Consider the following 27,755-nt stretch of genomic DNA (forward strand, 5'->3'; position numbering starts at 1 on the left):
CTGCAGAGACGCACTCAGTACTTACTGACACAACCAGTGACATATGCACAGAGACACACTCAGTACGTACTGACAACCAGAAGTATATCTGCAGAGACCCTCCGTATTTACTGACAACCAGAGACGTATGTGCAGAGACACATTCAGTACCTCCTGACACCACCAGAAACATGTATGCAGAAACACACTCAGTACTTACTGACACAGTATTTACTGAAGCAACCAACCAGGAACGTGTCAACAGAGATGCAATCTACTATAATGACACAACCAAGTGTCCGCAAAGGCCAAGAACAAGGACTATATCCGCAATACAATAGTGACACAATCAGATACATACAGTATTTTTTCTATCACCAGGTAGGTAGACATTTTACTTGACAGACTTTGTAAGTCTGTACGTAGTTGTAGTTAGGATAACAATAAAGTGGACTATATGTCTATGTGCTGCCCCATAAGCAGTAGCCAGGATAAATTTAAATTTGCCATGGTGGTGATGTGCCACCCCATAAGTAGCAGCCATGAGTAGTATCCTTGATAAATTTAAGTAGACAGGATCAGGATCATTTTAAAGTGGCCTGGATGGTCATGGGCGGACCATGGCAGCCATGGCACCCTAGCCCATGGCCTATGTGGCTTAGTAAAAAATACAACCCTGTCAGGAAGACAAAATAACATGTCCAAAAAGTAACAAAAATCACTGTGCTCAGGTACAATAAGACCCCTTTCACACTGGGGCGGTTTGCAGGCGTTATTGCGCTAAAAATACCGCCTGCAAACCGCCCCTAAACAGCCTCCGCTGTTTGTTCAGTGTGAAAGCCCTCGGGCTTTCACACTGAAGCGGTGCGCTGGCAGGAGAAGAAAAAATCTCCTGCAAGCCGCATCTTTGGAGCGGTGAAGGAGCGGTGTATTCACCGCTCCTTCACCGCTCCTGCCCATTGAAATCAATGGGACAGCGCGGCTATACCGCGGCAATACCGCAGCTATAGCCGCGCTGTACGAGTGGTTTTAACCCTTTTTCAGCCGCCAGCAGGGGGTTAAAACCGCACCGCTAGCGGCCGAATACCACGGTAAAACAGCACTAAAAATAGCGCTGTTTTACCGCCGACGCCCCCTACCGCCCCAGTGTGAAAGGGGCCTAACTGTGAGCAGCCAGCACAAAATTTGTGATGTGGTTTACTTGTGTTGAGGTTAATCTTAACATGTATTGATTACTTTGTTTTACAAAAATTGAGGTTAGTCTTAACATCTATTAATTACTATGGGTTTACATATGTTGAGGTTAATCTTAACATGTATTGATTATTTTGGGTTTACATATGCTGAGGTTAATCTTAACATGTATTGATTACTTTGTTTTACATAAATTGAGCTTAGTCTTAACATGTATTATTTACTATGGGTTTACATATGTTGAGCTTAATCTTAACATGTATTGATTATTTTGGGTTTACATATGTTGAGGGTAATCTTAACATGTATTGATTACTTTGGGTTTACATATGTTAAAGTTAATCTTAAAACGTATTAATTAGTTTGGTTTACATATGTTGAAGTTAATATTAACATGTATTGATTACTTTGGTTTACATTGAGGGTAAACTTAAAACCTATTGATTACTTTGGTTTATGTATGTTGAGTAGGGATGAGCTTCGTGTTCGAGTCGAACCCATGTTCGACTCGAACATCGGCTGTTCGATCGTTCGCCGAATTGCGAACGTTATGGGCCGTTCGCGCTAAATTCGTGTGGCGCGTCACGGCCCATAATTCACTGCGGCATCGCAGTGCATTGCTGGCTGATGATTGGCCAAGCATGCACTATGACCCGCATGCTTGGCCAATCACAGCGCCGTCAGTAGAGAGAGCTGTAATTGGCCAAAGCCAGGGTGGCTTTGGCCAATTATGGCTCAGGGGATTTAGTACACACCCCACACTATATAAGGCCGCCTGCACGGCGGCCCTGTGTAGTGTGTGTTCCGGTGTGCTGAGAGCTAGAGAGAGAGAGAGAGACAGTGTCATTTGATTTGAGTTAGATAGATTAGGCAGAACAGTCAGTCAGTTAGCTGCACTTACAGTGTATTGTGTATATATATGCATCCCAGGTGTTGCATATATATATATATACACTGTATTCAGTTTAGCTAGATCCGTTCCTGTTATCTTCTATCTAGACTATTTACATTTAATGCAGTGCGTCCTGCTCACAGTGTTCAGCTAGATCCGTTCCTGTTATCTTCTAGACTATTTACATTTAGTGCAGTGCGTCCTGCTCACAGTGTTCAGCTAGATCCGTTCCTGCAATTTACATTTAGTGCAGTGCGTCCTGCTCACAGTGTTCAGCTAGATCCGTTCCTGCTATTTACATTTAGTGCAGTGCGTCCTGCTCACAGTGTTCAGCTAGATCCGTTCCTGCTATTTACATTTAGTGCAGTGCGTCCTGCTCACAGTGTTCAGCTAGATCCGTTCCTGCTATTTACATTTAGTGCAGTGCGTCCTGCTCACAGTGTTCAGCTAGATCCGTTCCTGCTATTTACATTTAGTGCAGTGCGTCCTGCTCACAGTGTTCAGCTAGATCCGTTCCTGTTATCTTCCTACTGACAGGCAGGCTTGTCTGGTTACAGTATATAAAGCTACCTGAAGAAAATTACAGGTGTTCTATTTGATCCTATTAGTACCACGGTCAGGCAGCTAGACTATTTACATTTAGTACAGTGCGTCCTGCTCACAGTGTTCAGCTAGATCCGTTCCTGTTATCTTCCTACTGACAGGCAGGCTTGTCTGGTTACAGTATATAAAGCTACTTGAAGAAAATTACAGGTGTTCTATTTGATCCTATTAGTACCACGGTCAGGCAGCTAGACTATTTACATTTAGTACAGTGCGTCCTGCTCACAGTGTACAGCTAGATCCGTTCCTGTTATCTTCCTACTGACAGGCAGGCTTGTCTGGTTACAGTATATAAAGCTACTTGAAGAAAATTACAGGTGTTCTATCCCAGCTTAGTGCAGCTACAGGCCATTAGTATGTCTGGAAGGCCAAGAAGGAGAGGCAGACAGTCACAAGCCAATAAGAGAGGGCAAGCAGGCTCTGTGTCTAGTGCTGGTCGTGGAGACGGTGCATCCTCATCAGCACGTGGCCATGGGACACGCTTGGCCTTTTTTTCGGCAGCTGGCCGTGTTGAGCCGCAACATGCGGAAGACTTGGTCGAGTGGATGACCAAGCCGTCCTCATCCTCCTCATCCTCTCTCACCCATGCCCAGGGTGCTTTGTCTGGCAAAGCAGCGGCCTCTTCCCTCAGCTCAATGTCATCAGTGACTCCTTCCCTAGCTCCACCATGTCCTCATGAGGATTCCCTCGAACTGTTTGACCACAGTGTTGGGTACATGCTCCAGGAGGATGCCCAGCGTTTGGAAGGCTCTGATGACGATACTGAGCTCGATGAAGGCAGTAACATGAGCACGGACAGAGGGGGTGCCCAAGAAGGACAGCAATCTGGCAGTCATGCTCCCCCTGCTGCAGCATACTGCCAGGTTTGCTCCAGTGATGAGGAGGGAGGGGATGATGAGGTCACTGACTCAACGTGGGTGCCTGATAGGAGAGAGGAGGAGGAGGAGGAGGAGGAGGAGGAGGAGGCGGCGGCACATCACCAACGAGGCAGGATGCCCTCCAGGGGCCAGCCTAAGGGCAGCACATTGACTGCATCACACCCCAAAGCTCCACATGTGCAGGGCGCTGCAGTCTCTGCGCGTTATTCAAAAAGTTCTTTGGTGTGGGCCTTTTTTGAGACGAGTGCATCAGATCGCACCGCTGCTATTTGCAACATATGTCTCAAGCGTATCTCGCGTGGCCAAAACATCTCCCGCTTGGGTACCACATGCTTGACCAGACATATGTTGACCTGCCATGCAGTTCGTTGGCAAGCGTATCTAAAAGACCCACACCAAAGAACAAAGAGGATCTCTCCTTGCTCCTCATCAGCTGAGATTTCCAACCCCACTAGACCTTCAGTCCTCTCTGAGACCTGCAGTGAGAGGAATGAAGGTGTAGAATTAGGTGTGTCACAGCCAAGTACTTGTGGGCAATCTGCTTTTGGTACACCGACGTCAGATTGTACCAGGCAAATTTCCCTGCCCCAGCTGCTGCACCGCCGAAAGAAGTTTGCTCCCAGCCATCCACATGCCCAGCGGTTGAATGCTAGCTTGGCAAAATTGCTAGCACTTCAACTGCTGCCTTTTCAGTTGGTAGACTCTGCCCCCTTCCGTGAGTTTGTGGAATGTGCGGTTCCTCAGTGGCAGGTACCCAAACGCCACTTTTTCTCACGGAAGGCGATTCCGGCTCTCTACCGGCATGTGGAAGGCAATGTCCATGCCTCGCTGGACAGGGCGGTCAGCGGTAAGGTGCATATTACCGCTGACTCATGGTCCAGCAGGCATGGACAGGGACGTTACCTAAGTTTCACGGCGCATTGGGTGACTCTGCTGGCAGCTGGGAAGGATGCAGGACAAGGTGCAGTAGTGTTGGAGGTTGTTCCGCCACCACGCCTCCAAAATGCTGATTGTGACACACCTCTCTCCTCCACCCCCTCCTCTTCTTCTTCCTCCATGGCCTCTTCCTCGGAACCAGCGGTGCTCCGTAGGCGTTCAAGGGGCTACGCAAGTACGCCGGCCAAAAGATGCCATGCGGTGCTTGAGCTGGTGTGCTTGGGGGACAGGAGCCACACTGGGGCAGAGGTTCTGTCAGCTCTGCAGGGGCAGGTTCAGAGGTGGTTGACGCCACGCCAACTTAAGGCAGGAATGGTGGTTTGCGACAATGGCACCAACCTCCTCTCTGCCCTCCGACAGGGACAAATGACCCATGTGCCCTGTTTGGCTCACGTCCTTAACTTGGTGGTGCAGCGGTTCTTGGGCAGGTACCCGGGCTTACAGGATGTCCTGAGGCAGGCCAGGAAAGTCTGTGTGCATTTCCGCCGGTCATATAATGCCAGTGCTCGGCTGACGGACCTCCAAAAGGAGTTTAACCTGCCCAAGAACCGCCTAATCTGTGACATGCCCACCAGGTGGAACTCAACGTTGGCCATGCTGCAGCGGCTGCACACGCAGCAGAGGGCCATCAATGAGTACCTGTGCGACTATGGCACCAGGACAGGGTCAGGGGAGCTTGTTTTTTTTTCCCCACGCCAGTGGGCCATGATCAGGGATGCATGCACTGTCCTGTCACCATTCGAGGAGGCCACGAGGATGGTGAGCAGTGACAGTGCATGCATCAGTGACACTGTCCCCCTTGTCCACCTGTTGGAGCACACGCTGCGTGGAATAATGGACAGGGCACTTGAGGCAGAACAGAGGCAGGAAGAGGAGGACTTCCTTAGCTCTCAAGGCCCCCTTTATCCAGACAGTGTTCCTGCGTGCCCGCCGATCACACAGGAAGAGGACGAGGAGGAAGAGGAGGAGGAGGAAGATTGTGTCAGTATGGAGGTGGAGCCTGGCACTCAGCATCAGCAGCAGTCTTTAAGGGATCAGTCCCAAGAAACACATGGACTTGTACGTGGCTGGGAGGAGGTGGCTGCGGACCATGTCGTTCTTAGTGACCCAGAGGACTCCGGACCGAATGCCTCAGCAAACCTACGCTGCATGGCCTCCCTGATCCTGCAAAGCCTGCGTAAGGATCCTCGTATTCGTGGTATCAAGGAGAAGGACCAATACTGGCTGGCAACCCTCCTTGATCCACGTTACAAGGGTAAGGTTGCGGACCTTATCTTGCCATCGCAGAGGGAGCAGAGGATGAAACATCTTCGGGAGGCCTTGCAGAAAGGTCTGTGCAACGCGTTCCCAGAGACTGGGAGGTTACAAACTCCTGTTTCTGGACAACGTGTTGCTGAGGCTTCGGTCAGTCAAAGAAGGAGCGGTGGAGAAGGTGGCCGTCTGACCGATGCGTTCAGACAATTTTTTGGTCCGCAGCCCCAAGGTATGATCGGTTCCAGCAACCATCGCCAGCGTCTGTTTTACATGGTGCAGGAATACCTAGGGGCAAGATCAGACTTGGACACCTTTCCCACCGAAAATCCTCTGGGTTACTGGGTCTTGAGGATGGATCACTGGCCAGAGCTTGCACAGTATGCAATTGAGCTACTGGCCTGTCCTGCATCCAGCGTTCTTTCGGAACGCACATTCAGTGCTGCTGGAGGCGTGGTAACCGATCACAGGGTGCGTCTGTCCACCGACTCGGTCGATCGGCTGACCTTCATAAAAATGAATGAGTCTTGGATCACCACCAGCTACCAAGCACCTGATGCTGATGTAACCGAATAATTTTTTTTGAAATCTCAGATCCCTTCAAAGACTGCCTATGCTGATGCTGAGTGACTATCCCTGAGTAATTATCCTCTTCCTCCTCAATCATCACGCTGATAGCTTGTAAGAACATTTTTGGTTCTGGGCGCCACCACCAGTGCCTAAGGCACAATTTTTCAGCCCCTGTTTAACAGGGGCGTGTAATTACAATTTTTGATGTAATACTTTGCAGCAGGGCTCGTTCCTGCATTCCAACTAGAGTGTCTGTGAGGGGTTGCAGTGTTGTGGCACCAGCACCAGTGCCTAGGGCCCAATTTTTCTGCCCCTGTCTAACAGGGGCGTGTAATTACAATTTTTGATGCAATACTTTGCAGCAGGGCTCGTTCCTGCGTTCCAACTAGAGTGTCTGTGAGGGGTTGCAGTGTTGTGGCACCAGCACCAGTGCCTAAGGCCCAATTTTTCTGCCCCTGTCTAACAGGGGCGTGTAATTACAATTTTTGATGCAATACTTTGCAGCAGGGCTCGTTCCTGCGTTCCAACTAGAGTGTCTGTGAGTGGTTGCAGTGTTGTGGCACCAGCACCAGTGCCTAAGGCCCAATTTTTCTGCCCCTGTCTAACAGGGGCGTGTAATTACAATTTTTGATGCAATACTTTGCAGCAGGGCTCGTTCCTGCGTTCCAACTAGAGTGTCTGTGAGGGGTTGCAGTGTTGTGGCACCAGCACCAGTGCCTAAGGCCCAATTTTTCTGCCCCTGTCTAACAGGGGCGTGTAATTACAATTTTTGAAGCAATACTTTGCAGCAGGGCTCGTTCCTGCGTTCCAACTAGAGTGTCTGTGAGGGGTTGCAGTGTTGTGGCACCAGCACCAGTGCCTAAGGCCTAATTTTTCAGCTCCTGTTCAACAGGGGCATGTAATTACAATTCTTGATCTAATATTTCACAGCAGGGCCCTGTGAGGGCTTACAGTGTTGTGGCCACAGCAACACCTAAGGCCCAAATTTCTGCTGAGTATATAGGGCAGGACCCTACTTTCAAACATCTAACTTACAAACGACTCCTACTTGCAAACGGAAGGAGACAACAGGAAGTGAGATGAAATCTACCCCTAGGAAGGGAAATTCTCTCCTGTAAGAGTTAATATGGGAAAACAATTTCTCCTTTCCACTGATGCTTTCCAATCCTTGTTCCACAAAAAAACCCAAATTTTCAAAAAACATTTTTCATTGGGACAAAAAAGTGAGGTGAAATCTTCTGAAGAGGAGGAAAGACAGCAAAACAAATGTCACAGGGGTGATAACCCTTCCCTATGTTTTCCAAAAAGCTTAGAAAAGATTTTTTGGCTGGAGCTAAACACGTTAAAAATATTCAAAATTACAAACAGATTCTACTTAACAACAAACCTACAGTCCCTGTCTTGTTTGCACCGCCTGTATACTGCTGTTCAGAGTATATAGGGCCTGGTGGCCCCACACCTTTCCTTATTTTAATTTGGGTGCGGGGTTCCCCTTAATATCCATACAAGACCCAAAGGGCCTGGTAATGGACTGGGGGGTACCCATGCCGTTTGTCTCACTGATTTTCATCCATATTGCCATGACCTGACATGACATTAAACCCGCAAGCAGTTTTAAATGAGATTTTTTCCTTTAAAAATGACATTTGGTGCAGGGACTGTTCTAAACATGGGAAACACGCGTCACTTTACAGGCATACTATAGACACCCCCCAGGTACGATATTTAAAGGAATATTTCACTTTTTTTTTTTTACTTTAAGCATCATTAAAATCACTGCTCCCGAAAAAACGGCCGTTTTTAAAAGTTTTTTTTGCATTGATACATGTCCCCTGGGGTAGGACCCGGGTCCCCAAACCCTTTTTAGGACAATACCATGCAAATTAGCCTTTAAAATGAGCACTTTTGATTTCGAACGTTCGAGTCCCATAGACGTCAATGGGGTTCTAACGTTCGTGCGAACTTTCGGTCCGTTCGCGGGTTCTGGTGCGAACCGAACCGGGGGGTGTTCGGCTCATCCCTAATGTTGAGCTTAAATGCTAAGTTCAGCTTTGTTCACCCTTTTTTTTTTCTAGATTCCAGCTTCCCTATGTACCAATATAGGATTAATGTACTACTTTTGCAAAAATAAAAAAGCTTTCTATTTATTCTACACAGGCTTACCTCACTGTCCTCATGGCTGTTTAAAAACACTGCTCCACTACTTCTGCCTTACTTCCTAGACAGACTTTGGGTCATGCCACAGGAAGGAGTTGACCAGCTGACCTCATTAGCACACACCCTGCATCATCCACCCTCAGCTGGTCAACTCCTTCTTGTGTCATGACCTAAAGCAGGGGCAGGCAACCTCGGTCCTCCAGCTGTGGTGAAACTACAAGTCCCATGAGACATTGCAAGACCCTGACAATCACAGGTATGACTCCTAGAGGCAGAGGCATGATGGGATTTGCAGTTTAAAAACAACTGGAGTACCGAGGTTGCCTATCCCTGACCTAAAGTCTGTCCAGGAAGTAAGGCAGAAGTAATGGAGCAGTGTTTTCAAACAGCCATAAGGACAGTGAGGTAAACGTGTGTACAATAAATTAAAAGCTTTTTTATTTTTGCAAAAGAAGTACATTAATGCTACAGTAAATTGGTACATAGGGGAGCTGGAATTTAGAAAAAAAAGGTGAACTTAGCCTTTAATCTTTACATGTATTGATTACTTTGGTTTACATATGTTGAGGGTAATCTTAAAACCTATTGATTACTTTGGTTTATGTACGTTGAGGTTAATCTTAACATGTATTGATTATTTTGTTTTACATATATTGAGGTTAATCTTAACATGTATTGATTACTTTGGATTTACATATGTTGAGGGTAATCTTAACATATATTGATTACTTAGATCACAGTTTTATTAGTGCTGCACTGTATTTATTATTACAATATAACATGTACATTTATCATCGCTGCTGATGTGATGATTTGCTTAACAAATGGTCATTGTAATATTATCATGGAATAGTATACAGTAAAAACACTAATAGTCTCATTTTGTACCTAGGTGTTGCTGATTTGCCTCAGCCTTGTGCAGTTGTCACTGGCAGTTAAATTGGTGATTTTTGGAGAGTATGACAATTTAAAAACTATATCGTACGGCATTGTATTTATCTGCCTCGTATTTGTAAGTACATCCGTTTATACACGTGTCTCTTGATGAATATACTGTATGCCTGCTAAAAGTTTCTGCATGCTTTTAGTTCATCTCCAGACAAAATGTTCTTTTTTCATTTTCGATTAGAGTGGGGGAGGATTATAGCCTCCTAACGTTGCTTTCTGTGGACCTCTTGGAAAAATGTTCTTTCTCCTCTTTTCTCAGTGACATGTCACCAGTATAAAAAATTTAAGTGGTTGTAAACCTCAGACATGGAATTTGAACAAAGCATATCCCTCTTTAGTGTGTACTTGTCTCAATCCAGAGCATCTCTCTGCTGCCTCCTGTCAGAAATGCATGAGTAATTTCTGACAAGTTTTCCTGACAGCAGGAGAAAAATGGTAATGGGGAAGGAGCTCCAGCTGATTGACATCCTCAGCTCTGTTCCTGTGTGCTGTGTGAGTCAGAGTGTGATTCATCTCTCCACCCACTTTTTTCTGAACTCTCAGACAAGCTTTATAAATTCTGGACTTTGAACGGATGTAGAGAAGAGAAGACTACAGATAAACAGGTACAACTAATGGAGGAGGATTTGTTTCATCTCTGTGCATCACCTGAAACCAGTCTCTTCACTGGTTATATGTAAGGGTTTCCAACCACTTTAAAAGACTGTCTGTAAAGGGTAAAGACCGCAGTAATGCTCTTTTTGAGCAAAGTAGGGAAAGCAAGAATCCCTGTCAGTTTTTATTGCTCTCTGGTTTCCTGTTGGAGGTTTCTGCCCATTTCCTCATTTTCCCTCACTACCTGGACAGGATATGTTACAGATGCACTTTCTCGAGGTTGTCTCCTGCTGGTGCTGGTTTCTTCTTTGTGAAGAAAAAGAGTGGTGAACTGAGACCTTGTATTGATTATAGGGGTCTCCATCGTTTCACGATTAAGAATGCCTATCCGATTCCGTTGATTACGGAGTTATTTGACAGCCTCAAGGGAGCAACGGTTTTTACAAAGCTTGATTTGAGAGGGGCATACAATCTCCTGAGGATTAAGGAGGGTGACGAGTGGAAAACTGCATTTAATACCAGAACAGGCCATTATGAGTACCTTGTAATGCCTTTTGGCCTTTGTAACGCCCCGGCAGTTTTCCAGGAATTTATTAACGCTGTCCTCCAAGATTTCTTGAAGTTATGTGTGGTGGTTTATCTCAATGATATCCTCATATTTTCCAAGTCCCTGGAAAGCCACCACACAGATGTCTGTCGTGTGCTTCAGAAACTAAGGGAGAACCATCTCTATTGTAAGAAGTGCGGAGAAGTGCGAATTCCATTGTGAACATGTTAAATTCCTGGGTTATGTCATTTCCACTGCTGTTTTTTTCGATGGACCCAGAGAAACTTTTAGCAGTCCTGAAGTGGCCCCGACCCGTGGGTTTAAGTCCTCTGCAGTGTTTTCTTGGCTTTGACAACTATTATCGGAAGTTTATTCGTAACTTCTCGTCTCCAGTCAAGCCCCAAACTGATATCACCAGAAAGGACGGTAACCCACAGAGTTGGTCTCTGGAGTCCATTAAGGCCTTTGAGAGTCGCAAGGCTGCCTTTGTTTCTGCTCCTGTGTTGGCACATTCTGATCCTACGTTACCTTTTGTAGTTGGTGCCCTTCTGTCTCAAAGTCCTACGTCTGAGAGCGCTATGCATCCTTGTGGCTACTTTTCCAAGAAATTATCACATGTGGAGTACAATTACAAGATTGGTGACAGAGAGCTGTTAGCGATTATTTTAGCCCTGAAAGAATCGAGACATCTCCTCGAAGGTACCACTGTGCTGGTTCTCATTCATACTGACCATAAGAATCTCACATTCTTGTCTGAGGCTAAACGCCTCTCTCCCAGAAGGGCGCGATGGGCTCTTTTCCTGTCAAGTTTCTATTACATTGTCTCATTCTTATCCGGTACTAAGAATGTAAGGGCTGACGCTTTGTCACGACAATTTTCCTCCACTTCCAAGATGGAGTCTGTTCCGATTCCTGTGATTCCTCCTGATCGTATTCTAGCTACGGTTCGCACCAGTCTAACTTCTCCTTTGGGTGACAAAATGCTTGCTGCTCAGGTCCATGCTGCTCCTGAGAAACCTTGTGACCGCTGCTCTGTCCCAGAGAGTCTCCATGATGCCGTGCTTCTGACTTACCATTCTCCCAAGGCTGTTGGCCACCCTGGGAAGAACCAACTCTTTTGGGCCATTTCCCAACAATTCTGGTGGCCTAGTCTATGTGCTGATGTAACCGCCTTCATAGCTGCCTGTTCCGTGTGTGCTCAGAGTAAGACTCCACTACACCTTCCAGTGGGTCTCCTACAACCCATACCCAATGGAGAGAAGCCCTGGACCCACCTGTCTATGGATTTCATTGTGGAGTTACCCAACTCACAGGGCAACACAGTTATCCTTATGGTGGTTGACCAGTTCTCGAAAATGTCTCATTGTATTCCTCTTAAGAAGTTGCCCACTTCTAAGGAACTGGCTTCCATTTTTTCTTGGGAGATCTTTCGCTTACATGGGCTACCCAAGGTGATTGTCTCGGACAGGGGTAGTCAGTTTGTGTCCCGCTTCTGGGGAGCCTTTTGTGCACAGTTGGGAATTTAGCTTGCTTTCTCCTCTGCATGTCACCTGCAGTCTAATGGGGCCGCAGAACGAGCCAATCAGTCCTTGGAGCAATGTTCCTACGTTGCTATATTTCTGACCATCATAACAACTGGTCAGACCTCTTACCGTGGGCAGAGTTGCTCACAATAGTGCCCTGAATTCTGCTTCCCGATTGTTCCGGTTTATGGTGAACTATGGTTTCCAACCTTCCATGTTGCCTGACTCTTTTGTTCCGCAGAGTATTCCTGCATTAGAGGAGCATCTCCTTGCTCTTCGTTCCACTTGGGCACAAGTCCAGGAGACTTTGCGACATGCTAATGATAGGTACAGATTCCATTCTGACCGCAGACACTTGCTGAGCCTTCCTACCAGGTTGGGGACAAGGTCTAGCTGTCATCTCGCAACCTCCGACTTCATGTTCGCACCTCGGTTTATTGGGCCTTTCCGTATTCTTCGCAGGATTAACCCAGTGGCTTACGCATTAGACCTTCCTTCTAATATGCGTATTTAGAATATATTTCATGTCTCCTTATTAAAACCTTTGGTCTGCAACCGTTCTACCACCTTGGTGAGACGTCCTCACCCTGTACAGGTTGAAAACCATGAGGAGTATGAAGTGCAGTCCATTGCTGACTCCCGTAGGTTCCGTGGGCACATACAGTACCTGGTGCATTGGAAAGAGTACGGTCCAGAGGAGCGCTCTTGGGTCCCATCCTCGGACGTACATGCCTCCTCCGTGTTTTCCTTTGTGCCTCCTCCGTGTTTTTCATAAATGTTTTCCCTTCAAGTCTGGTGGTCCTCCAAGGGAGAGGGGTCGTTAAGGAGGGGGTACTGTCAGGGCTGGGCCCAGCCCTTCCTTCTCTGAGCTGGCCACTCAGCTGTCGGCTGATTGCCAGCTCCCATCTTTCCACAGTGACTCACCTGTTGATGATCCTGCTTGTCAGTCCTGCCTACTTAAGCCGTCCAGTCCAGATGATCTCTGCCTTCGCCTTGGTCACATCTCTAGAGACGCTCTCCTGTGGCTCCAGATCCTGCTTGCTGTTCTACTACGCTGTTCTCTGGCTCCCTGACGTTTTGGCTTGTCTGACTATCCATTCCGGTTCCTGAACTCTGGCTATGTTTTGACTATGTTTACTCTGTTTAACTTTTTGTATTATTATTAAACAAGTGTGATTTAACTGTACTTCTGTCTCAGTCTGATTTATGGTTTCTGACAATTTTATACTGTGTACACCACCAGAAGTGTAGTAGACACTGTACACACTGTATTAGATGCTGTGTACACCGCCTGAAGTGTATTAGAAACAGTACACCACAGAACGCACTGTAGATATAGGCTACACTAAATGCAGAGTGTATATATATATATATATATATAATATATACACAAAACTGTGTATTAATACACCGCCTGAAGTGTATTAGAAACAGTACATCACGGAATGCACTGTAGCTATAGGTTACACTGGATGCAGAGTGTATGTGTATATATATATATATACCGTATATACTCGAGTATAGGCCGACCCGAATATAAGCCGAGGCACCTAATTTTACCACAAAAAACTGGGAAAACTTATTGACTCGAATATAAGCCTAGGGTGAGAAATGCAGCAGCTACTGTAAGTGGAAAAGAGGGTCAACAATGCCCATCTGCAGCCTCACTGTGCTCATCTGCATGCCTCACTCTGCCCACCTGCATGCCTCACTCTGCCCACCTGCATGCCTCACTGTGTCCATCTGCATGCCTCGCTGTGTCCATCTGCATGCCTCGCTGTGTCCATCTGCATGCCTCGCTGTGTCCATCTGCATGCCTCGCTGTGTCCATCTCCATGCCTCGCTGTGTCCATCTGCATGCCTCGCTGTGTCCATCTGCATGCCTCACTGTGTCCATCTGCATGCCTCACTCTGCCCATCTGCATGCCTCATGTACCTTGATCCCCAGTGCTGTGACATGCAGTCTAGTTGGCGGCCATCCAGTGTAACAAAGCTCCGCTTCCTCGTCCTCATCTGTGACGGAACACTGATTCAGTTTCCCAGCAGTGAGTCAGTGTTCCACCTACCACAGACGAGGACGATGGAGGACGAGGAGATATATATCTATATATATATCAAATACACTGCTAGCTGAATAACCTGCCTGCTTAATTTAAATCAAGCTATCTCTCTGTCCACACCAACAACACTACACAGGGCCGCCGTGTAAGCAGCCTTATATAGTGTATACTCAGCTTCACACAGAAGGGACACACCCTTTTTGTCTATCACTGCAGGAAGGAAGGAACTAAAGGGAGGGAGGGAAGGAAGGAAGGAAGGCAAGAAGGAATAAAGGACTGGTCTGACTTTTTTTTTATCTCTTCCTCTTCACAGTATACCGCTGCAGCATTTATTTTGCTTTGGATTCGATTTTGCTCCAACCAGGTCAGTTCATAAGATGGGAAAGAAATGTGTCAAAAATTCCTATCTTTACCTAAAATGTTGCATCTTTGGGTCTTTGTTGACCATCTAGAACCTAGCATCCAAGGGCAGATGGGCAATCTTAATGCACTGATCCTTTTTTTTTTCTTCTTGTATCATGGGCGTGCATCTTCCTGCTTTCCTGCTGTTGTGCAAGAAAGTTACACATTCTGTGTTCATGAGGCTCACATATTTAAAAAAATATTTTTAGGCCTTAAGATTACATAAAACATTATATATTTTGTAGCAGACACCCCAAAAATAGAATAGTAGTAGTTCCAATTTTTGTTAATGTCACACGATATTAGAGCAACAGTTTTGGAAATGCAAAATTCTAGTAAAAAAATTAAAATTCTGGCAGACTTTCCCCTTGTATGCCCCTGGTTGTCCTGAGGTACTCACACTTTCCTTTGCACTCCGCTGCACTTGGCAAGACTTCTGTTCAGTTCTCCAACCAATCAGATCTTCCCATGCCAGCCCGGATGTCCAAAGGTAATGGAGATTCCTCTCTGAGGCTTCCTTTCCTCAGCCCCCAGGGGTCCCCTCCCAGGCCACACAACAGCAACCTCAGCACGCCATCATCCACCCAACTCCCCTGCTCGCCAGCCTCCAGCATATTTATGACTGACCCAGCCACCCCGCCAGGCCAATATAAAAAATAAAATCATCTAGGTGTAGCAATTTATTAAAAAGTATAAAAGACAATAAAAATGCATTCACTAGATTAAAGTGGATCAAGGCTTATAATAAACCCATATAGACCTCCATAGGATCACTGTGAGGCTGCAGAGCTCTGCAGGCATGTGGCTAGTTGAAGCAGAGTTCTTGAAGGAAGTGCAGTTGTCAGACTTCAGGCTGGAACATAAGCAACAGCAGCTTCCGAGAAGTGGCAAGATAGCCGCGGCTCCAAACAGCATCTCTTAGAGCGAAAACCGACCCATAAACTAAAATCTATAAACTTCTACTTCCTGCCGGACCCCTTAATGAAATAGCTAGTATTAAAAAATGGAAAAGAGAATTAGAGAGTCCGATTTTACTATTAGAATGGGATAAAGCAGTTTTACTAACACATAAACTATCGATAGCAGTTAAGCATCAAGAACGCAACTATAAAATTATGATGAGATGGTACTGGAGTTCAGTAGATCTGAATAAAATAAATAAAGATAATACAGAGAAATGTTGGAGATGCCTAAGGGACAGAGGAACAATGACACATATTTGGGACGAATGTCATGTGGTGAAGGAATTCTGGTATAAAATATTTGAAATATACAAATTGGTGTCTGGAAACGAGATGCAACCAAGCGTTAAGGTTTTGATACTGTCTATAATACCGGGGTCATTGAAATTTATAAAGACAGATATTCTTCACCATATGATAAATGCAGCTAGGACGATAATAGCCTGAAAATGGAGAAGAATAAATGGTCCTACAATTACGGAATGGATATGTGAAATGAACGAAATACAATATATGGAAGAGCAAATAAGGAGAGGGGACGGAAGAGGACCAAAAGCCCATAATGTAGCATCAATGGGAAAAGTTTCGGACTTCGATAAAAATGAAACAATTTTTCTGAAAAGGAACAAAACACCCAGTATAGATGGGGGAGATCCCTTTCCATGTTTTTTTTTGTGTATGTATGGTTGAATGTATGGTATGGAAAATAAGACAGTGAAGAGTTATAGGGATGAATGGATATGCATGAATATTTGTATAGCGTGTATGTATGAAAAAGTAAGACAGGGATGAATGGTGTGGATGAATGGAGTAGGGACATTGTAAAGAAACATATGATAAACATAATAAACGTAGAATAGGTTATTAGAAATGACAATGATATTTTAAGAAGAGGATGTTATACAATAATATAATGTTCAATTTGGTGATGAAAGATATGTATATGTGGTTGTATAAGTGTTTAAAAAAAACTAATAAAAGAAGATTGAAAACAACAATGATATTTTAAGAAGAGGATGTTATACAATAAAATAATGTTCAATTTGGTGATGAAAGATATTTATATGTGGTTGCATAAGCGTTTAAAAAAACTAATAAAAGAAGATTGAAAACAAACAGCATCTCTTTCGGTTGGGAGATGACAGGAAGTGTTGGGGGTGTAGCTACATGTTTCAGGGCAGTCCGTTGTGCCCCTTTAACAAACCATATAGGAAGGCTTCCATCAAGAACTCTGCTTCAACTAGCCACATGCCTGCAGAGCTCTGCAGCCTCACGGTGATTCCATGGAGGTCTATATGGGTTTATGATAAGCCTTGATCCACTTTTATCTAGTGAGTGCATTTTTATTGTCTTTTATACTTTTTATAATAAATTGCTATACCTAGATGGAGGAGCCCTCTTGTGTTTGTTTTTTATATGTGTATTAGGATCTCAAGACTTAATCTGAGAGGAGCTGCATCCACTTCCCCTAATGTTCCCTACCACTCTCCTGGCCCTCTTATGTGCCCCATTAAATGACGGTTGAGTTCCAGTCAGCTCAATAGCTTATTCATTTACCCTGTCAGGCCCTCTGTCTGGGGATTGGCCAGATTCCCTCAAGTATGCAGATCAGGACCTCCTCCCACTAACTTCCAGAAGCTTCCCCAAGCTTCTAGAAACAGGGGGAGGTTCCAGAGACCTGGCCTGTAGAGCCATCCAGCCTGACCTGCAGTTACCCAACCTAATTACAGACTCACACTGTTACCATGAGTCATCCAAATAAATTTACCTAAGCTAGCTGCACACTAGAGGGTGCTACACTTGTATAGATAATTATGTGATCGACTCCTCTTCTACTCATGCGACAACATTGGTCCTTGAAGACTGGCCCAGTGATGATACATAGAGGTGGGAAAAAGTCCTCAGCTCTTTGTAATCTCTGTCTATGATGATTGATCCTCTCACTTGTGACTGAATGGAGCAGCAGGAGAGCAAAAGAATTGTGAGAATATGCTGTTGGGCAGGAGACATTAAGGAGTAACTATTGCTTTGCCCTGCATGGTCAAAACACAGGTTTACTTGGAGTGTCTGTGGTTCTTCACAGAGAGCTTTGGATGTCTTACTATAAGAGCAGGAACTTTTCTTATAATTTTACATTTGAAATTATTTAATTATATGCCTAAAGATTGCTCGCTGATTTCCAATATAACCCTCAAAAAATGAAAACAGTATTAAACCCAAAAACAAAAATGTTTTAAATTGTAGCTTACAGTCCTTAAATTAATGGCTGCATTAGATTCGGCCAGTAACATGCTTCTTGTCTTAGGGTGTCTCCACTTTGGATGGAGAAGCAGTGGAGACACCATAGGCAGCAACAACATTATCAATCTGGAAACAGATTGAACAAAGGGCTGAAATATGGGTATTAATGGACTTACAATGAGATTCAATTAGGAGACTTATGTAAGGGCTTGATCTAAACCATGCAGGTCCAAAGTCTGGCCCACTGGCCAATTGTGGCCCGCTTTCCAGTTTTGAATGGCCTGCCTGGTGATTTGGACGTGTATATCTTTTGTGGCCCCCAACGATCTCCCAGCGCCGGGGCCACAAAAGATATATATGCTGGCTGCCTTGGAGGGGACAGGGAGGAGGTGGGATGAGTGCCACACACACACGTGAATTTCCTGTTTACACGGCAGCCTCTATAAAAGGAAGTCCTGTCTCCTGCGCTGCCATTGGAGGACTGTTCTGTCCATCATAGGAGGCAGGACTTTCTATTAAAGAGGCCGCCCAGAAAACAGGAATCTTTCCTGTTTATAATCTTTAGGCATTCGTCCCGCCCCTCTCCCTGTCCCCTCCAAGGCTGCAGATGGATGGGCATCAATCAGGCTGCACTGATGGCAATGGTGAGTCTGCATTCCTGGCAATGGTGGGTGCTGCATTCTTGGCAATGGTGGGTGCTGCATTCATGGCAATGTTGGGTGCTGCATTCCTGGCAATGGTGGGTGCTGCATTTATGACAATAGTGGGTGCTGCATTCTTGGCAATGGTGGGTGCTGCATTCATGGCAATGGTGGGTGCTGCATTCATGGCAATGGTGGGTGGTGCATTAATAGCAATGGTGGGTGCTGCATTCGTGGCAATGATGAGTGCTGCATTCATGGCAATGGTGGGTGCTGCATTCATGGCAATGGTGGGTGCTGCATTCATGGCAATGGTGGGTGCTGTACGTATGGCAATGGTGGGTGCTGCATTCCTGGCAATGGTGGGTGCTGCATTCCTGGCAATGGGGGTGATGCATTCCTGGTAATGGTGGGTGCTGCATTTATGACGATAGGGGTGCTCCACTGATGGAAATGGGGGTGCTGCATTCATGGCAATGGGGGGTGCTGCATTCATGGCAATGGGGGGTGCTGCACTGATGGCAATGGGGGTGCTGCATTCATGGCAATGTGGGGTGCTGCACTGATTGCAATGGGGGTGCTGCATTCATGGCAATGGTGAGGCTGGAGATGGGCACTGACCGTTATTTTGCTTCACAGTTTTTTATTTAAAATTTTAAGATTTTTTCCAGAAATTTTACTCTTAAAGTGAAGTTGCATGTTATAAGCCTATAAATACGGTATATCCAAATAACACGCCCGAGCTCATCTCTTTACTCACACACAGCCACAAAAGCAAGAGAATTCTTGTTGGGCAGTGTATTAGCGCTCAAACGAACACACTTGGACTGAATTTTAATGGTACAAAGAATGTCAGGCAAAATGGTCGGCCCTCATGCATGTTCACTTCATCAATCTGGCTCTCTTTGAAATAAGTTTGGACACCCCTGATCCAAACTGTCAAAGCTGGAATTACAGCAGATTGAACTAAACCGACAGTCAGCAATAATTTCAGGTTTGACAGTTTGGATCTAGCCCTTGCATAAATATCTTAACCGCATCATATCGTGAGCCCATTCATACCCATGTTTTAGCCCTGAGGAAGGGAGAGACATTTCCCCTGAAACGTGTTGGCTTCATTTAATACATTTGTTCAATAAACACTTCCATTTGTCTGTTTTGCGTCATGAACGTTTGTACTGAGTGTTCTATAGAGACCATCAGAGATGTAGCAGCTCAAGACCAAAACAAGATCAATCTACATGGCACCTTCACTGCACATCAGCCCCTGTAAAGGAGGACTGAATTCTATTATATATTCAGTAATATTAATACCTCACTCACTACTAGTCCAGCACATATTCACCTACACATCAGCAATCTGGGAGAAGATAGTATTAGATCACATGTGTCAAACACAAGGCTTGCGGGCGGAATCCAGCCCATTTCTTGGGGCCCTCACACCTCTCCTGCAGCTGCAGCACCCGCTTATCTCTGCCCCACCTTTTCTCAGCAGTCAGCAGCAGAGAGGAGGAAAGAACTCCTTCGCCAAATCCTGCACTTCTATGTGCAACTGCAGAGAGGCTTGTCTCTGTCACCTCCCGTCTCAGCATTCTACAGCAGAGAGGAGGACAGAATTCCTTCTACAGATCTTGCGCCTCTCTGTGCAGATGCAGCACCCTCTTGTCTTCACCTCCCCTGGTCTCAGCATTCAGCAGACTCTGGTAGCTAACTCCAGTCCTCCCCTGGTCCTCCTCCAGACCCTGCACTTTTTGCTTCCAATTTCCATCCCCAGCTTCTTCCTGGCAGCAGCACATGGTAAGTGGGTGCACTGTGATCTAAGGGAGGGTGGGCGACTCTTGACTTCTGATGGTGGTGGGGGGGGAGAGCACTTGACATTGGATGTAAAGGGGGAGGTGCTCTGGACATCTAGTCTTACAGATATAACCGGCCCTTTGAGGGCAACGAAAATGCTGATGCGGCCTGTGATAAAATTGAGTTTGACATCTCTGTATTAGATGCACTAGCGGTTTAGATGGAATTGACTAATGGAATAGGTAAAGTCAAATTCCAGCTAACACTTTTTAAGCCCCTACAGCAACAGTTTATTTATTTATTGATATTTTGGGGATAAAGGTTTTACAAAAACAAATAAAAGCTGACCAATGTGTAGCACCCTCTACATAGGTAGGTGCGAAGTTAGGATATTTGGTGAGTGTAGGAAAATTTAGGCAGGCCTGGGTTTGTTTTGGTTTGTGTGGGCTGGGAATGGCTCGGAGTTTAGTACTGATGACTCACAGGCAGCGTCACTGAGACCACCCTCTTTTTTCTAGAGGATTCTAGCAAGAGGGGATGAGAGGAGAGGTGGAGCTGCCTGGGTTGTTCTAAGGAGCCCTGACCAATCTCCAACCTGGATTGGCAGGGGGCAGGCCTCCTTAAATACCCCGGGTCAGCCCAGCTGGGGAGGAGTTGTCAGGTGGAAGAACTGGAGATGGAGTACTAGGCTGTCAGGGCCTTTGAGGGAGCCCCGCAGTCTGGGGAGAAGGGGGGGTGACCTTGGGCCTGGGCTCGATTGCAGGACAGAGCCCTTCAGGAAAGCGTGAAGGTTCTGGGCAGGAGGCACAGGAGGAGCAAGAGAGAACAGCGGGAGTCAGTACTGCCGGCAAGTTTCCAGGAGGGAACCACCGGTTGCAGTCAGGAGGACTGGGGAGGCACGCCTGAGAGGACTGGAAGCATGCAGACAGAGATGGGTGCAGAGCCAGTAGTAAGGGCAGTGGAGTTAGGCAGCTGCAGCCAGGAGGGCTGGCAGGGCTTGAAGAGGGCTCACTGGGAGCAGTAGTCCACCAGTAGGACAGCTAGCACTAAAGACTTTTCATGTCTTGCTACACCATGGGGGCCCGGGGGCCCGCGGTCCCTGCCTGCAAAAGGCAATTGCTAAGGCCTGGCTGAGCCAGTGTCAGGCTTAACTTTAAACATGTGCTAACTGCTCCTGGGAGTTAAGAGTTGTGCAGAAGGAATGAAGAGGAATAGTCTGCAAGCAAGGAAAGTGCTGGAGGAGACTGAAGTAGTAACTTGTACAGAGGAGTGTACAATTATCCCAATTGATTGATATACAATCCATCAATTGATTGATATACAATTTGCTGAGCATCTCATAATTCCCTTACCCCATCCAAGTTAAATTCCCTAATAAAAATAACAAGAACAAGCACATGGATTGTTTATTGTCTCAAAGTGACTAGGAAGTGAATGCTGGGCTGGGCAGGGTGACAGGTGAGCCACATCACTTTCCTGTAGCATCAGAGGGGGGCGGACCAGGTGGCCCCACCCCCCTCTGACGCTACAGGGGAAGCCATAGGGATGTCCTCGTGCATCAGAGGGGGCGGGGTCACCCAGAGACGACACCGTGTGGCCCCGCCCACAGTTTTAAAAGAGCTGTCACCTGCGAGTACACGTCGTATGGCGTGTGCCTCCCTTCGGTCCATCAGGTGGAGGTGAATGGACTATGTGGGACAGTTTTATTTTTTTATTTTTTAATAAAGGACTTCTCCCACGGTGTGTGTTGTTTTTTTAACCATTTTCACACAATTTTTTCAGAAATTCCAGATTCCGATAAGCCCCCCGCCTGCAGACCCCCACAACCACCGGGCAAGGGTTGTGGGGATGAGGACCACCTCCCCATCAACATGGGGACAAGGTGCTTTGGGGGGCTACCCCAAAGCACCCTCCCAATGTTGAGGGCATGTGGCCTGGTATGGTTCAGGAGGGGGGGCGCTCTCTCCCCCTTTATTTTTTTTTTTCGGTCCGTCGGCGGAGGTGAACGGACTATGTGGGACAGTTTTATTTTTTTATTTTTTAATAAAGGACTTCACCCACGGTGTGTGTTGTTTTTTTTTTTTTTTACCATTTTCACACTTTTTTTGTGAAATGGTATGGGTACAATGTACCCATTATTATTTTAAACAGGGGGCGGGATCTGGGGGTCCCCTTGTTAAAGGGGGCTTCCAGATTCCGATAAGCCCCCTGCCCGCAGACCCCCAAAACCACCGGGCAAGGATTGTGGGGATAAGGCCCTTTTCCACATCAACATGGGGACAAGGTGCTTTGGGGGGCTACCCCAAAGCACCCTCTCAATGTTGAGGGCATGTGGCCTGGTACGGTTCAGGAGGGGGGGCGCTCTCTCGCACCCCCTCTTTTCCTGCGGCCTGCCAGGTTGCGTGCTCGGATAAGGGTCTGGTATGGATTTTTGGGGGGACCCCACGCCATTTAAAAAAAAAAAATTGTCACGGGGTTCCCCTTAAAATCCATACCAGACCTGAAGGGTCTGGTATGCATTTTGAGAGGGACCCCCACACATTTTTTTTTTTAAATTTTTGGTTCGGGGTTCCCTTGTGGGGGAATCCAATGCCGTTTTTATCAATTAACTTTTATGTGTATTGCCGGACCGACAAATTATTATAGCTGCGAGTAGTTTTAAATGACTTTTCCTTTAGAAATGTAATTTTGCTGTCAGACTGTTCTAAACACGGGAAACATGCGCCACTTTACAGGCATACTATAGACACCCCCCAGGCACTAAATTTAAAGGAATATTACACTTTTATTGTTTCACTTTAAGCATTATTAAAATCACTGCTCCCGAAAAAACGGCCGTTTTTAAAACTTTTTTTGCATTGATACATGTCCCCTGGGGCAGGACCCAGGTCCCCAAACACTTTTTAAGACAATACCATGCATATAAGCCTTTAAACTTAGCACTTTTGATTTTTCATGTTCGTGTGCAATAGACCTTAACGGTGTTCGAACAAATGCCTGTTTTGCCTGTTCGCATGTTCTGGTGCGAACCGAACGGGGGGGGTGTTGGGCCCATCTCTAGTCACGGGTCATGTGACTTTATCAGGGGATAGGGGCTAACACATCAGGTGTCCTTAAATAGGCTAATGGTGAGGGAATGTGGCCGCGGCCATTTTGTTGGAGTCCGCATAGCAAAACATATTAGCGGCCATTTTCTAGGAGTCTTCCTATTTGATAAATATGCGATCCATTTTCCTGAAGCTGCAATTTTCCCAGAGCTGGCCATAATAATATATATGAACCCCGGGGCAGTGCATACTACTTAAATGGTACATCAATGTATGTCCACCAAAATGTGAATGAAAAAGTGGGTATATTTAATAAAAACGAGCTAAAAATGTATATTGGTATTAAAAACAATTAAACCGATAGCTGATGAGAACCAGCCGGAAATGGCGCACAGAATAACGATGAACACACAGGACATATAAATGACAATGAATCAATAAAAGAAATGTATTCATATAATGACAGAAAGAAGAATATGATTCCTAGGGTGGGCTAGGGATATAATAAACCCAGAGGTAAAAGAAATCAATCAAAGCCAATATTGTTCACAGAGAGAAGAAAGAGTATATATGCAAAAAAGAATATGTGTAAAAAAGAAGGCAGAGATTAAAATTCACTAATGAAACAATTCAAGTCGAACTCAATGTTGAGTCTTTGCGGTGTGAGGGTCTCCATTGGAAAGATCCATTTTGTTTCAAGCTGACTTAACACTCTCACTTTGTGGCTGCCACGCCAATGTCTCTTATATGGTTACATTCCCCAAAATTTAGGATGGGAAGGGTCCTTATTGTGTACAAGGGAAAAATGCTTGGATGCACTATGTTTATCACAGCCCTTCAGAATATTTTGTACATGTTGCATGCAAGAGAAGCACCGCTGGTGAGATATTAGAAGACTGACACACCTACACACCGACACACCTACTTCAGGTGCTCAGGCTTGGGATGTCCTCCTTCCATCCAACTAAGATACTTGAGAATAAAAAACAAAATGCCGGCAACTCTGGAAATTCTTCTGTGATCTTTTATTATAACATGACCATTAAAATGTGACAGCTGACACGTTTCGGCACTTGTTCACAGCACCATGTACATGCTCCTTGATATGTACTCTGAGGGGTCTCTTGGTACATCCAATAGATTGCAAGTCGCAGCTGCATTCTAAATCATACACTGCCCACTCAGTATTGCAACATATGAAATCATTGATCATTGATCTCATACGCAACACCCGCAGTAGTAGAGTTAAAACTGAATATCTTTACATTGGGACGTTTGGTTCATGAGCATGAAAAACATCTCTTGCAAGGAAAGAAACCCTTCCCAGTAAAAAATGTAAAAGGTGTTTTTTTTTAGTGGCTCAACTACATTTTTTACCATTCTATCTTTAATAGTAGGTGCCCTTCTGTAGATAAAATTAGGCTTCCTAGGTAATACTCCTTGAAGGTGTTTTTTTGCTTGTAGTATGTGCCATTGTCTTTTGACAATCTTCTCTATCTTGCAATTTTGACAATTATAGTCCAAAATAAAGGGCACTAGATCAGGTTGCTGTTCTGATGGTCTATTATCACTCACTAATTTTCTCCTGTCCATGTCAGCTACTTCCATTATTTTTTCTTGTATATGTTCCCTTTTGTAACCTTTATTCACAAATCTATGTCCCATATTTTGTGCTTGGGTGGAGTAATCCCCTAGATTAGTGCAGTTTCTCCTCAAATGCATGAATTGGCCCTTTGGGATATTAAAGAGCCGATTCTTGTGGTGAGAGCTCTCCATTGGGAAGTAGCTGTTCCCATCCACATTCTTAAAGTGGGTTTTAGTAATTATTTCATGGTCCTTTTGTGTGATTTCAAGGTCTAAGAAGGATATAGAGGTTTCACTTATTTCCCAGGATAATACAATATTCCAATTGTTGATAATTAGTTTTTGTATAAACTCTTCTAGTCGGTTTTGATCTAGTTTCCACAAGATGAATATGTCATCAATATATCTTTTATATACAGAAAGTTCCATAGGTATATCCGTAAACACTGCCTCTTCCTCCCATTGAGCCAAAAACAGTCCTGCTATGCTGGGTGCAAATCTAGCTCCCGTTGCTACTCCAGTGTTCTGATGGTAATATTTCTGATCATACCAAAAATAGCTGATCCGAAGGCAAAAGTCCAGACATTTAATGAGAAATTTCCTTTGAACACAGGGTAACTTAGTATATGTCCTAAGTCCCCATTTTTCAGCTTTGCATGCCTGGTGATGATGATGATAGTATATAATGAGGAGACGTCAGCTGTGGCCAGGATCCAAGGTCCAGCCTCGATGTCAATCTCCTCTAGCAGTTGAAGCAATTCCCTTACCCCATCCAAGTTAAATTCCCTAATAAAAATAACAAAAACAAGCACATAGACTGTTCATTGTCTCAAAGTGACTAGGAAGTGAATGCCGGGCTGGGCAGGGTGACAGGTGGGCCACATCACTTAGCAGCCCCTACAGGGGTACTGCTACAAATGTAAGTACCCCTTTACGTGTTTAATGGTTTGTCTCAACCCCCCCAACTGCCACTTTTATACTCGACAGCTTAAAATAACAGACTTACTGGCAGAATCAACAGGTGAAAGTAATAGAAATTTTTTTTTTAATATAGCTACCACATCTATGAATTAAAAAGCTGCAATATATCACTTTTTTGTTTTTGGGTTTAGTACCGCTTTAACTTCCACGGGATAGCTGGGGGTTGAGCCAGTCTATGTTAGCATGGCTGATTTTAGATAAGGACTAAGAAATTACACAGCTCTGTGGCTCTTTGTTGAAAGCTAATAAGATGTTGGCTATAAATCACCAAAAATTTGTTTTCTTGAAGAAAATTGTTAAACACATCTATGTATTATTTTTCCCCCACAGGCCAAGGCCATCTCTTCTTTCATCGCCATAACCTTTATCTTTAGCAGTGCTGGACTTGTGTTTAACTTTTTGGATATTAATCAATATGACTCCTGCATCCACCCAAACTTTTTCAGGTTATATCTGCATTGCAGAAACACGGTAAGTTACAAATATTTATTACTTATTTTCCATGTTGATATGAACTTTTTTGAAGTACGTAGAACCAAATGACATCAGTCACTAGCCCAGATGAGCTTACAATCATGTGTCCATTTTTTAGGTCTAGGACATACACAATATTACCAAAAGTATTAGGAAGTCTGCCTTTACACGCACAAGAACTTTAATGGCATCCCAGTCTTAGTTCGTAGGGTTCAATATTGAGTTGACCCACTCTTTACAGCTATAACAGCTTCAACTTTTCTGGGAAGGCTATCCACAAGGTTTAGGAGTGTGTCTATGGGAATGTTTGACCATTCTTCCAGAAGCACATTTGTGAGGTCAGGCACTGATGTGGACGAGAAGGCCTGGCTCGCAGTCTCTAAACTAATTTATCCCAAAGGTGTTCTATCAGGTTGAGGTCAGGAAGCTAGTCAAGTTCCTCCACCCCAAACTCGCTCATCCATGTCTTTACCTTGCTTTGTGCACTGATGTGCAGACATGTTGGAACAGGAGGGGGCCATCACCAAACTGTTCCCACAAAGTTGGGAAAATGAAACTGTCCGAAATGCCTTGGTATGCTGACACCTTAAGAGTTCCCTTCACTGGAACTAAGGGGCCAAGCCCAACCCCTGAAAAACAATCCCACGCCATAATCCTCCCTCCACCAAATGATATGGACCAGTATACAAAGCAAGGTCCATAAAGACATGAATGAGTGAGTTTGTGGTGGAGGAATGTGACTGACCTGCACAGAGTCCTGACCTCAACCCAATAGAACACCTTTGGGATGAATTAGAGCGGAGACTGTGAGCCAGGCCTTCTCGTACAACATCAGTGCCTGACCTCACAAATGCACTTCTGGAAGAATGGTCAAACATTCCCATAGACACACTCCTTAACCTTGTGGACAGCCTTCTCAGAAGAGTTGAAGCTGTTATGGCTGCAAAGGGTGGGCCAACTCAATATTGAACCCTATGGACTAAGACTGGGATGCCGTTAAAGTTCATGTGCGTCTAAAGGCAGGTGTCCCAATACTTTTGGTAATATAGTGAAGATGTCCACTACAGTCTATGCTGGGTGTAATCAACTAAGTAATGGATTCACTGGATCCCACTTCACACTAGAATAGGAATTCTCTCTCCCTCACCCAAGAGCTTCAGTGGGGATCCAGCTTTTTTTTGTACAGCAGAGAAAACAATGGATTGTTGGGCAGGATTAACTACCCACTACAATATGGTCATATACAATATGGCAGAGTTAAGGAGAGCAAATGGCGTGCTCCTGCTGAATGTGCGGCAGTGTCTTACTCATTGCAGTTGAAGATGGCTCTGATCTCTCTTCTCCTTTCTCTCCTCTCCTCCCCGGTACCACTTCCAAATGGCATGCTGTGCACTGGAACTCCTTCAACTAACAGTGAGCCTGGGGTGTAAGGGGGTTTATATGGAGATGGGGTACACAGTAAGGGAATGGAGGGACTAGGGGACAAAATGGGGGGTG

General features: G+C 45.3%; 1 protein-coding gene across 2 annotated transcripts in view; it reads left to right on the top strand.

The window, feature by feature from the left end:
* LOC141106375 (uncharacterized) overlaps nt 1–27,755 on the top strand; it is a 60,059-nt gene that overhangs the window by 21,146 nt on the left and 11,158 nt on the right. Inside the window, exons 4-6 of one of the 2 annotated variants that reach the window (XM_073597104.1) lie at nt 9,353–9,472; nt 14,446–14,496; nt 26,115–26,255. In XM_073597104.1, coding sequence (XP_073453205.1) covers nt 9,353–9,472; nt 14,446–14,496; nt 26,115–26,255 — 312 coding nt within the window. The remainder of the gene's footprint in view (nt 1–9,352; nt 9,473–14,445; nt 14,497–26,114; nt 26,256–27,755) is intronic. The other variant, XM_073597105.1, reaches the window with a different exon arrangement.

This window comes from Aquarana catesbeiana, linkage group LG08 (assembly GCF_042186555.1).
Source record: "Aquarana catesbeiana isolate 2022-GZ linkage group LG08, ASM4218655v1, whole genome shotgun sequence".
Taxonomy (NCBI): Eukaryota; Metazoa; Chordata; class Amphibia; order Anura; family Ranidae; genus Aquarana; species Aquarana catesbeiana.